The 12,637-nt window shown below is 32.3% G+C and overlaps 1 protein-coding gene across 5 annotated transcripts in view; it reads right to left on the bottom strand.

The window, feature by feature from the left end:
• Positions 1 to 12,637, bottom strand: part of CDH19 (cadherin 19) — an 81,548-nt gene that overhangs the window by 28,076 nt on the left and 40,835 nt on the right. For all 5 annotated transcript variants that reach the window (XM_060170684.1, XM_060170685.1, XM_060170686.1 and 2 more), the window contains exons 5-9: positions 11,994 to 12,113; positions 8,782 to 8,946; positions 6,889 to 7,070; positions 5,886 to 6,139; positions 794 to 915 (exon numbers count right to left, since the gene is read on the bottom strand). In XM_060170684.1, coding sequence (XP_060026667.1) covers positions 794 to 915; positions 5,886 to 6,139; positions 6,889 to 7,070; positions 8,782 to 8,946; positions 11,994 to 12,113 — 843 coding nt within the window. The remainder of the gene's footprint in view (positions 1 to 793; positions 916 to 5,885; positions 6,140 to 6,888; positions 7,071 to 8,781; positions 8,947 to 11,993; positions 12,114 to 12,637) is intronic.

The following is a 12,637-nucleotide window of genomic DNA, read 5'->3' as shown; positions in this document are numbered from 1 at the left end:
CAAAATCAGTTTTGAAAGGATGCAATCTAAAATATTGAAAACTCACAAATTGAATCCTTTACTGTACTATATTAAAACCATTGACTAAGTAATAGGGAAGATTTTGATAATCCTTTCCATTGTGTTCTATCTATTCTTTTGAGCCTGAATGAATATGGTTGATCTAATTCTGATTGAGAATTCTGAAGACACAATCTAAGTGTTAAACTGGGATGATTTTATCTATGTTTTGCAACCTGAAAATGGAATCATCTGCTTCTCTGTGGAAAAAAACTGGTCACTACTGATTATTAAAGATGTGACTGTCAGCACTGCTGACACAATGAGTTTAATTTGAACACATTTTACTGGGCAATATTTTATATATCCAGTTTGAAAAAACTTACAAAATTTATATTCAATTTTTAAAAATTGATTTAAAAATGCATTCATGAAAAATATGGTAAGAACATATAATTATATAATTAAAAGTTCTTAGAATTTCAAGGGATTTTTTGTTTATTTCTTGTGTTTTTCTGAATTTTCCATGATTTATTTCTTGCATTAAACATTATTTATTGCCATAATAAAAATGAAGATATTTAGTGGTAAGTATATAAATAAGATGTAGTAAGAATGTGCAGACATTTTGAATTTAAAATAATAAATTAAATACACATGTATGAATTGACATATAAAATACCATTTAATTCTAATTTCAGCAACACTTTAGCTTTTGTCTCTATGTTTAGAGATTACTGAATGGTTTAAAAAATATGGGGAACCAATATATGGTTCCCAAATGAGTACTTACATTTTTCTGTGGCTGTAACACTTAGGTTATACCAAGCACTAATCTCTCGATCAAGAGGGTTAGTTGTGAAGACTGTACCATTGTCATCAATACTGAACACTTTGCTTCTGGTAATAGAATACCTGCACACAGAAAAATAACTCCTTAATTTAATTATTTTCCCCATATAATACTCTTTAAAGAGTGTATAACACTCTTTTTAAGCAATAAAATATTATCAGGTCCACACTCTACACAGCTAATGCAATGCTGAACAATTTTCAGAAAGGTGCATTCTACATTTAAGATTCAACTCAATGGAGACAGAAACAAAAAACACCAAAAACCTAAAACAGTTCTAGATTTCAATTGACATGTGTGAAATCTAGACACATGTCACTCATTCTTATTCCCAGAAGAGAATTTTCATAAGTGAATGACTTGGTTAAAAAGAAATGGCAAATGTCTTTTGCAAAATGAAGAGAAGTACAAATAAACGGGGGTAAAAATGAAAGCTTGTGAACCTATTTTTTCCTTTGAAGCAATGTAAAACAAATTCTCAGTTTAGGCTGCTGAGTCTCCTTGTTACACCACATAGTTACTTTCTAAATCTGTGCATCATATTATATTTACTTGATTGCTGACATATGAGAAATGTTTGTTTTTATTTAAGGAAATAATTAGATAATATCTAATAAAAATAAAGTATGTATTTATTACATATATTTATATACATATATGTGTGTGTATACACATATAAACATATCTATATATATACATATATAAACATATATACATATATAAACATATCTCCTGAAAGTGAGGAAGTAAGGATAGTAGGTGTGATGTGCTATTATTAGATCATGCATGGAAAGAAGCCAGATAATAGAATTCTCTCATGCAAAAGCCCGGAAAATAATCTCAAATTCCACAATGAAAGAAGACTTTGAAGTACTCAACATGTCTTATCTGCTTGCAAATGATCAATAATTAAAATTAAAGAAGAGTAATAACTAGGGTTCAGTGATGCCTTCTCATTGCATATATATTCCTAAAGATTTTGATAAGACATCAATGAGATTTACCATAATTATGTGGCAAAAGATGAGAATATTTTAATCTTGAATTGACAGTTCTCTAAAAATATCACACTAATTTGTAGGTTGGTGTTGAGGGGAAAATTAAAACAGAAACTACAAAGAATTAAGCTTTAAAAGAATTCGGTTTTAGCTCTACTCATTTTTAAACCTTTATAAGCAATTTGCTTACATATCCACAAGTGGTCACATTTCCTACTTAGATTTGTTGACAAAACGAAACAGTAGTTTAATATTTTGTAGTAAGGGTACAGAGTATCCTGTTTCTATAATACACCATTCCAAATAAAACCAACCAAAAGTTTGAGATTATTTCCTTATAAAAGTTTTAAAAAATTATGACCCTGAGTCATCAGTAACATTTAAAATAATAGTGAATACACACCATTTAAGAAAGGAAAGAAGTGTGTAATACATATTAGAAAGAGCTTGAACTAAAAGCTTAAAAAATAAAGTTTTAATCTTTGGTTTGCTTCACAGTTCCTTTTTTAAAGACTCTTCATTCCTCTAAAAATGCTGAGTGAATAGAATGTGGCTATGTAATGTTTTCTCATTGCTAAGAGCTCTTGACAGAATGATAGAAACAAAAGATTCTTCCATACATATAAGGATGTCTTTATATCAGGTTCTTAATCTTTGTACGCCTCTACTATTCCCACTTCCCAGAAGAAAAACTGAGGCACATAATAGCCAAGCCCATATACAAAGCCTAGAGATTCCCAAGTAGGTGCAACTCCACCAGATCTTTCAAGAATTTTAAAGTACTTTTATAATGCACAGGTGAAAGATGTTTAAAGACAGCCTCTTCCACTTGTGAAAGATGCCATGATACTATACATAGAGAATCCTAAAGATGTCACCAGAAAACTACTAGAGCTAGTCAATGAATTTGGTAAAGTTGCAGGATACAAAATTATTTGGTAAAGTTGCAGGATACAAAATTGGCATTCCTATACACTAATGATGAAAATTCTGAGAGAGAAATTAAGGAAACACTCCCATTTACTATTGTAACAAAAAGAATCAAATACCTAGGAATAAACCTACCTAGGGAGACAAAAGACCTGTATGCAGAAAACTATAAGACACTGATGAAAGAAATTAAAGAGGATACCAACAGATGGAGAGCTATATCATGTTCTTGGATTGGAAGAATCAATATTGTGAAAATGACTATACTACCCAGAGCAATCTACAGATTCAATGCTATCCCTATCAAATTATCAATGGCATTTTTTACAGAACTAGAACAAAAAATCTTAAAATCTGTATGTAGACACAAAAGACCCTGTATAGCCAAAGCAATCTTGAGAACGAAAAATGGAGCCGGAGGAATCAGGCTCCCTGACTTCAGACTATACTACAAAGCTACAGTAATCAAGACAATATGGTACTGGCACAAAAACAGAAACATAGATCAATGGAACAAGATAGAAAGCCAAGAGGTAAACCCACGCACCTATGGTCAACTAATCTATGACAAAGGAGGCAAGGATATACAGTGGAGAAAAGACAGTCTGTTCAGTAAGTGGTGCTGGGAAAACTGGACAGCTACATGTAAAAGAATGAAATTGGAACAGTCACTAACACCATATATAAAAATAAACTCAAAATGGATTAGAGACCTAAATGTGAGATCAGGCACTATAAAACTCTTAGAGGAAAACATAGGAAGAACACTCTGACATAAATCACAGCAAGATCTTTTTTGATCCACCTCCTAGAGTAATGGAAATAAAAACAAAAATAAACAAATGGGACCTAAAGAAACTTCAAAGCTTTTGCACAGCAAAGGAAACCGTAAATAAAACAAAAAGACAACCCTCAGAATTGGAGAAAATATTTGCAAATGAATCAACAGACAAAGGATTAATCTCCAAAATATATAAATAACTCATGCTGTTCAATATTAAAAAAACAAACAACCCATTCCATAAATGGGCAGAAGACCTAAATAGAAATTTCTCCAAAGAAGACATACAGATGGCCAAGAAGCACATGAAAAGCTGCTCAACATCACTAATTATTAGAGAAATGCAAATCAAAACTACAATGAGGTATCACCTCACACCAGTTAGAATGGGCATCATCAGAAAATCTACAAACAACAAATGCTGGAGAGGGTGTGGAGAAAAGGGAACCCTCTTGCACTGTTGGTGGGAATGTAAATTGATATAGCCAGTATGGAGAACAGTAAGGAGGTTCCTTAAAAAACTGAAAATAGAATTACCGTATGACCCAGCAATCCCACTACTGGGCATATACCCAGAGAAAACCATAATTTAAAAAGACACATGCACCCCAATGTTCATTGCAGCACTATTTACAATAGCCAGGTCATGGAAGCAACCTAAATGCCCATCAACAGACGAATGGATAAAGAATATGTGGTACATGTATACAATGGAATATTACTCAGCCATAAAAAGGAATGAAACTGGGTCATTTGTAGAGACGCGGATGGACCTAGAGACTGTCATACAGAGTGAAGTAAGTCAGAAAGAGAAAAACAAATATCGTATATTAACGCATGTATGTGGAACCTAGAAAAATGGTACAGATGAACCAGTTTGTAGGGCAGAAATTGAGACACAGATGTAGAGAACAAACATATGGACACCAAGGAGGGAAAGTGGCGGGCAGGTGGGTGTGGTGGTGTGATGAATTGGGAGATTGGGATTGACATGTATACACTGATGTGTATAAAATTGATGATTAATAAGAACCTGCTGTATAAAAAATAAATTAAATTAAATTAAAAAAACAAAACCAAAAAAACACAACCTCTGTTAATATTTGGGTGTGCTCACTTATTTTTCTCATTTATTTTACATAATATTTTACTTGTAGTAAACATACGACTCTAATGATTTTTTATTATTATTATTATTTTTGATTTTGTATTATTTTTAAAGAATCATGCCATGTCTTTATGTTCATAAGCATCATTAGAAAGCATTCATCATTCATTGCCTTATTTACACCACTGAGATTAGATATTTAAATTGTTTCTACAATTTTATTATTATAAAGAATAATATAATGAAAGATTCAATCATGAAAGCATTTTTTAAAATTATGTATTCTTTAGTATTGTCAGAAAAACAAACAGGTTAATATACTCTTTAAAATCTAAACAATTAATTTACTGACTTGTATATACACACACATATATACTTATATTCATTATTAAAGTTCCTGCTAATAAATAGGAACTGTATCTACATATTAGAAGGCAGCATTTTATGATTAGGAATTACAGTGGAAAAGTGGGAGCATCGTCTCTCTCAGAAATTTAAAGAAGCTCTTCTTTGTGTCAGTAGCTCTTCCAAAGAGCAAAGCAGTACCCAGCACCTTAATAAATATATGGAAGTTTGTGTAAGTCCCTGGACTGTAAAGTATGGAAAATGGATGAGCAAGGGAAGGTGGTGGAAGGAAACATGTAAAGGTTTTGCTTTTATTTTTAACCAGAACTATGATGCAAATACAAAAAAAAACAGAAAGAAAATATACTACCTGAATATAACAGACTAATTTAATAGATGGTAAATATTGTTTAATTGCAACACAGAAATTTATTTCTAATTGATTGGACTTACTTCACTTTTACTCCTTTAGCAGTACCCTATAAAAGCTTAGTTTATTTTTGAATATCATTTTAATTAAACAGTGTTTAGATGAACCACATTGTGATCAGCTTTGTTTCTGCTCTGATTTGGCATAATCAAGGGTTTCTTTTCCCTCACCTTCTTACCCCAATTAATAGAGAGTTGACTGTATCTAATTTTAGTTGGTGATTGCCTCTTTTTTGCACGTTTTCAAGTTCTTATTTCACTGCATCTTAACCAATAGTGAGGCTTCCTGTTTCAACTTGTTTAAACTGTTGCAAATTTTATAAGTACCTTAGAGAGAAATACAGATCTAGATATATCCTTGTTACATTAATATGAAATTTTATTTTCAAGCTAATCTGTGTTCCCTCATTTACTAATGCAAAGCTGGCCTTCCAGACATACCTGATAGGAGATTTCCTCTGATCTGGATCTGTGGCAGAGACGGTGCCTACAAATGATCCGTACGGGCTTCCTTCAAAGATTTCAAATAAGTAATACGGGAGGAGGAAAACAGGAGGTTCATCAACATCTTCCACCTGGATCTTGATGAAAGTGGTGGAAGCTTCAGTATGGTATTTCCTGAGCTGCTCATCAACTCGGCGGTTTTTAACTTTTGCTCTAATACGATAGTGGTTCTGGTGCTCAAAGTCTACTCTCTGCAAAGAAATGCAGTGTACACAGAAAACTGGTATCAGTGACCCGAGGAATTACTTAAGAAAAAAAAGTTTTTGTTGTTAAATTAAGTCTCAGTTGCTTTCCAGTTAGGTTTTACTATTTATGTTCTTGGATCCCTCTGATATTTTCATTAAGTAGTTGTGTAGCAAATCCCTATGTGTATTTTGTTATTTATGTCTATTATAAAATGTTTTGGGTTAATAATTATATTTTTTATCTAGGATTAAAAGTATACTTTTCTGAGTATAAATATGGAGTTGAGAATTAATTTCCTGTTATTTAAGATAATTTCAAAAAGTTTCCCCTGTGTATTAAAATCTTTTAAAAAAAACTACTCTACAATATAATTCAAAAGATCTCGGTAACAATTAACTCTCTCATCAATTATATTTGAAATATATAGATATAAAATATAAATAACTGAGCTTTTTTCTTTATGTTTTCAGAAGTATCTTGCATAAAACTGATAATTAGCTATTTGTATATTATTATTTGTAATTAATACTAAGATGTAGGTAATAATCATATATGTTAATATTCTAAAAAATGAAATATCTTAGAATTTTTTATAAAAGCACATATAATATATCTTTTCTTTTGCTCCCTAAACTAAATCACAGGGTCTTATTTTAATTACGTAACAAAGCAAAAACTGGTTACACAAAATATATATGCATTTCTGATTTGATTTTGCATTATTATGCAAAACAAATAATTTTAATGCATCTACCTTTTTTAATATAATTATTCCTTCTTGGGTCTCATTATTAGTAATGACATCGAACGTTTTTGAATCATCTTCTATGCTGTAATCCATTTCTGCATTCTCTCCTATGTCATTATCATATGCCATGATTTTTCCAATCGACATCCCAACAGATGCAGATTCAGAGACAGTCAAGCGAAATAAACCTTTAAAAACAAAATTCAGGATATTTTGCACAGATAATTAACATAAAAAACTCCTAAATATAACACCCTCCCTTTATTATGGACTGTCAGGAAAATCATACCCACCCTTTTCACCAATTACTTGTTCTAAATACCTCTCTCTGTTGCTCTCTCTCTCCCTTTATTATTTTGCAATCTGAACATTTCCCTCATATCTTTTTGAGTATCTATTATTTTCTCTTAAATATATCTTAGGAAGTCCCTTCACCAGTACATATAATTTCCAAATTTCTATTCATATGTATACCTTCTCAATATTCTTAGGTTTATTTTTATTGTATCCTTCCACCATGCCAAATTAAATTTAATTAAAAGAGTTTTTCAATTTCACTCAAGAATTCTCTGATACCTAAAATAACCAATAAATATTGAGTTGGCCAAAAGGTTCGTTTGGGTTTTTCCATAAGATGTTACAAAAAAGCCTGAACGAACTTTTTGGCCAACCCAATATAAGTATGAATTAAAGACGGTAGAGTCCAAAAACAAATAGTTGAGTTCTAAGGGTAACAGTTTGACTTTGAGAATCTGAGCCTGGATTGCATTAATTCCATTCCATTAGTGGAAATGGAAAAGAAAGATATGGAATATTATGCAACCATAAAAAAGAATGAAATAATGCCATTTGCAGCAACATGGATGAACCTAGAGATTATCATACTAACTGAAGTAACTCAGAAAGAGAAAGACAAATACCATAAGATATCAGTTATATGTGGAATTTAAAATGTGACACAAATGAACTTACCTATGAAACAGAAACAGATTCAGAGACATAGAGAACAGACTTGTGGTTGTCAGGAGGATGGGGGTGGGGGAGGGATGGATTGGGAGTTTGAGGCTAGCTGATGCAAACTATTGTATATAGAATGGATAAACAACAATGTCCTACTGAATAGTACAGGGAACTATATTCAATATCCTCTGATAAACCATAAAGGAAAAGAATATCAAAAAGAATTATATATATGTATAACTCAATCACTTTTCTGTACAGTAGAAATTAACACAACATTGTAAATCGACTATGTCTCAATAAAATAAATTTTAAAAAGAGAGAGAAAGATGAAGTCAGATGACCCCATTGTTTTGGTCACAAGAAAATACTGGCAGTTATATTTGAAATACATAGATATAAATATAAATAAGGTTTTTTCTCTTTACTTTTCAAAAGTAACTTGCATAAAACTTACAAAGAACTAGTCATTCATATATCATTTGTAATTTATGCTAAAATGTACAAAATAATCACAGGTGTTAATATCCTAAAGAATAAATCTTTTTAGAATTAAAAAAAGGAGCATGTTCAGTATAATTTTTCTTTAAAGGGATTCTTGACTTCCTTAGTAGCATATAGCAGGTCATTCCACAGACTGCTTTGTGAGATTTTCCTTTTTTAAGTGGGAGAAATGTTACTTTAAAGTTGGTAATATTTTGCTGTTTTCAGGAAGTAATAGTGTAACTGTGCTACTGTGTCTCTTTCATTGTGGGAAAATTAAAAGAACCGTTCATTTGATTGTACAAATTAAAAATTGCCAACAAGTTAATCTGGAGGAAAGAGTGACACTACCCTAAATCTGAAAGCAGATGCTTTAAACACTTTGCTAAATCAAGACTTAGTTTGTGCTATTTCCCATACTTTCAAAAATTATTTATTAGAATCCTTTTTACTTACTGTCTTTAAATATAGGCTTATTGTCATTAACATCAGAAAGTTTGATTAATACACTTGTTGTTCCCGACAGTGCTCCAGGCAGACCAATCATGTCTTTGGCTTGAATAATCACCCAATACTCATCTTGCAGTTCTCTATCCATTTTAGAAGATATTCTTATGACTCCTTTAAAGACATAATAAACTATAATTATTATTTCATTATTAACCATGGCATCTTCCTAGTTAATTTCTTAAGAATTCAAACATAAAATCATTCTTTTGACACATTTTGAACGACTACAATGTGCTAGATGCTGCCCTGGAGAAAAAAATACAACAATAATAAGTCAATCACCACCTCTGCCTGAAGTTTAGAGTGGCCATCACAATACTAATAGTAGTGGAATCTTAATAAAATACTGTGTTAGGATAAACCACAGGGAGAGAAGAAGAATGTCTTATCTTTACCTCAACTTATTTTCTGCTTTCTTCTCTAACATAATATTAGGGCTCTACAATTAACTTTTCCCCTAAACTTAGAAGAAGTTAGTTTATTATGGATACATGTAAAACTATAATACCAAATTTATGCAAAAATATTGTGCACCTGTGATGTTAAGTTTATTTTGAGTCACAATATATGAAGAAGAGCTGATTTTTGACTCACAGTTATTCATAATCCACCAATAGAGATATTCATATACATATTGGACCATGGAAATGTGGTAATAAGTGTCCACTTTCTATAAAATTATTTAGTAAAAAGTTAATCATCACTGAAAACAACCTAGGAAAAATTTAAGGTGGTGAATAGAATGGTTGTAATCCTAAAGATTTGGGGAACACATAATACAAATATAAGAAAGAGAATGGCTAATCTTCAAATATGTCTGGGGAAAAAGTGTTAATTAAAAAATTGTGATACCTGTAAAAAAATAAAAGAAGGACAAATTGGACCACATTATGATGAGATTTTAATTGTGGACTGAAGTGTTTCACAACTATATTATATGAATCAGTATGGAAACCATGGAATATATGAAACACATGCTCCTAATATCTCCCTGTGTGTGACTCAACAGAGGATTGTGTTTCCTATTAGCAAAGGAGAATAGTATTAGAGTATTAGGTGTAGAGATTAGTCAGCGAGTGAGACGAACACAGAGGCCTTCACTTCCCATGTATGGAGGCTTCAATTAACTTTGCTGACTTTATTTTCAACCTGTCTTCTTACCTTCAGAATGGATAAAGGACATATATTCCTAGATCCTCTTACACACTCGAAAACTTACCACTTCTGTGCTTTGGCTTCCAATTGTCTTGCTGTCTTGCTGTCGGCTCTACTGCTCCTCCATTAATACAATTAATTGCTTTAGCTAATTTGCTCAATATGTTTAGCTAATTTGCTCAGCCCTCCAGTGAGGGCTGGAGGAACAGACAGTGATCAAAATGGTTGTGAAGATCCAGTGTCACCCAGCACACATCTACTACACAGATAGCCCATTTTCTAGTCTCCTCCTCGGTGCTTTTTCACATTGGTGTCTAGTTAGTCTAAGAGCTTAAACACTCTCCTTTCTCAGGAATTTCCTATGCATTCTTCCCATAACCTAGAATGCCTTCCATGCTCTCCTCACGTTGGTCACGTCACAGCTCAGCATTCTGGTTTCAGTGTATTCTGCCTTGGCCACACAATATGAAGGAGTTCTTACTTTCTTCTATTGAACCTTGTTTATTTCACTTCATAATATTCACAAACTTAGTGCATGTATTTATTAATACACAAATGTTTAATATTTATTTGTAAGTTCCAAGAGAAAAGAGTCCCTGTTGCTTTCCTTTTATTATTATTATTATTTGTTTTTGTTTTTTGCGGTACGCGGGCCTCTCACTGTTGTGGCCTCTCCCATTGCGGAGCACAGGCTCTGGACGCGCAGGCTCAGCGGCCATGGCCCACGGGCCCAGCCGCTCCGTGGCATGTGGGATCTTCTCGGACCGGAGCACGAACCCGTGTCCCCTGCATCGGCAGGCGGACTCTCAACCACTGCGCCACCAGGGAAGCCCTATTATTATTTTTTTAATGTTGCAATGGTGTCCTGCTGTAAACCTAGTATACTGTACAATGCTTGTTGCATATTCAACCCTTCTCAACCAAAATTGTGTAAGGGAATGTCTTAAGGCATCCATTGCATGTATTAAAATAACTTTAATCTGTACTTTCAGAATAATAGAAACTAGGTATTATCCTGGGGAGAATTAAGAATATAGTCACTCAAATCATATTTTTCAGAATCTGATTCTCAAAAGAAACTTGACTGATAAAGGCTGACCTATTTAATACTTGCTAAATGAATGAATCAATAACAAATGCTTAAAGACCCAACACATGCTTTAATTTTTTAAAGCTTTTCATGTCATCAAGATGGAAATAATATTTGTCTCATTAACAATCACAGAATTTTATTGCTTTTGGAACTTGCCACATTCTTTGTTGGTTAGTCAGGTATTTTTTTTTTCTCATCTTTAGAGACTATAAATAAGCTCATTTATATGGGTTTAATCTTTGTAGTGACCAAAGCAATCAATATTTGTCCATCAATCAATGGCACATAATTCTTAACTGTTTAATAGATGTAAATAAATAAGAGCAATTTTTAAATTTATTTTATAAAGTATTCTATTGATTAACAGAAATTGGAGAAGGACAGAAAAAGCAAATGTTGTATTCATGTGAATCAAAAAGACATACAATACAGAACTTTTTTTTTAAGTTCCTACACCCAGCCATAAACTCAGCTTAATCTCATTCTGGCTGGGTGTACAGGTGGAACTCTGTGATTTTAATTTGCATTTCCATGATGACTAATGAGGTTGAGCAATTTTAATATGCTTGCAGGCTTTTTGTTTGTCGATTTTTTGCCAATTGTTTGTAAATGTCTTTTCCCCATATATTTAAATTGGGTTGTCTGTAGTTCTGTAATTAATTTGTAATAATCCTTAAGTATGTTTTATATCCCATACACAAATCATTTGTGGTATGGGTGAGAAAAATCCAATCTCCCAACCTTAGAAAAACCAGCTAAAAGATTAAAAATAATTAAATGCTTAACATTACAACCCATTTATTTATTGAAACATCACGTCTACTTTACAACATGTTTGTAGGCAGAGAACTTTTGCTCTGACTTTGCCTTAGAATCATGTTGAATTGCACTTCGTTTCTTCCAGGAATACCTGTTGTTGGTTCAATGGAGAAATATGGTTGGCCTTGTCGTAAGCTGTACAGGAGACGAGCATTATTGCCACTTGAAGGATCATCAGCATCACTTGCTGTCACCTGGATGACAAATGTTCCTGAAGAGAAAATACATAGTTACAAGAAATTAAGTCTATGGTCTTTTTGAAAAATGGATTCCAGTTCTGTAAGGTATTCTTTCTTTAGCAAGGAGGATGATGATATGCAATAAAAGACTAGTCCTCCCTGTTCTGAATTATAAAACAAGTATCTTTCTGTATAGACAAGAAAATAAAACCTTATACAAAATAACCCTAATTTCCATACACCATATAGAGTTTTAAATATGTGAATCCATGATCTAATGAAATATAACTATTAACCCGTTACAATACGTAATTAAGGATCATTTAAAGATGTGTTATTAGCAGAGGAATCAAAGGGAAATTAGAAACAGTTTTCTTCAAAAAACTATGTTGTGACCTGTACCTCAAAAAATTACAGAATATTAGTAAAATATTAATAAAGATTATTGAAATGATCTCGACATAGTGTGAAGATAAGCATAATTATTTGGCTTGCTTCATCCCCTTCTGTAAAATGCCTACTTTCTTTAAAGATTTTTTTTTAAGTGCAAAACAAA

The sequence above is a fragment of the Lagenorhynchus albirostris genome, chromosome 14, assembly GCF_949774975.1.
Source record: "Lagenorhynchus albirostris chromosome 14, mLagAlb1.1, whole genome shotgun sequence".
Taxonomy (NCBI): Eukaryota; Metazoa; Chordata; class Mammalia; order Artiodactyla; family Delphinidae; genus Lagenorhynchus; species Lagenorhynchus albirostris.
This window is presented reverse-complemented; position numbering and strand designations above follow the sequence as displayed.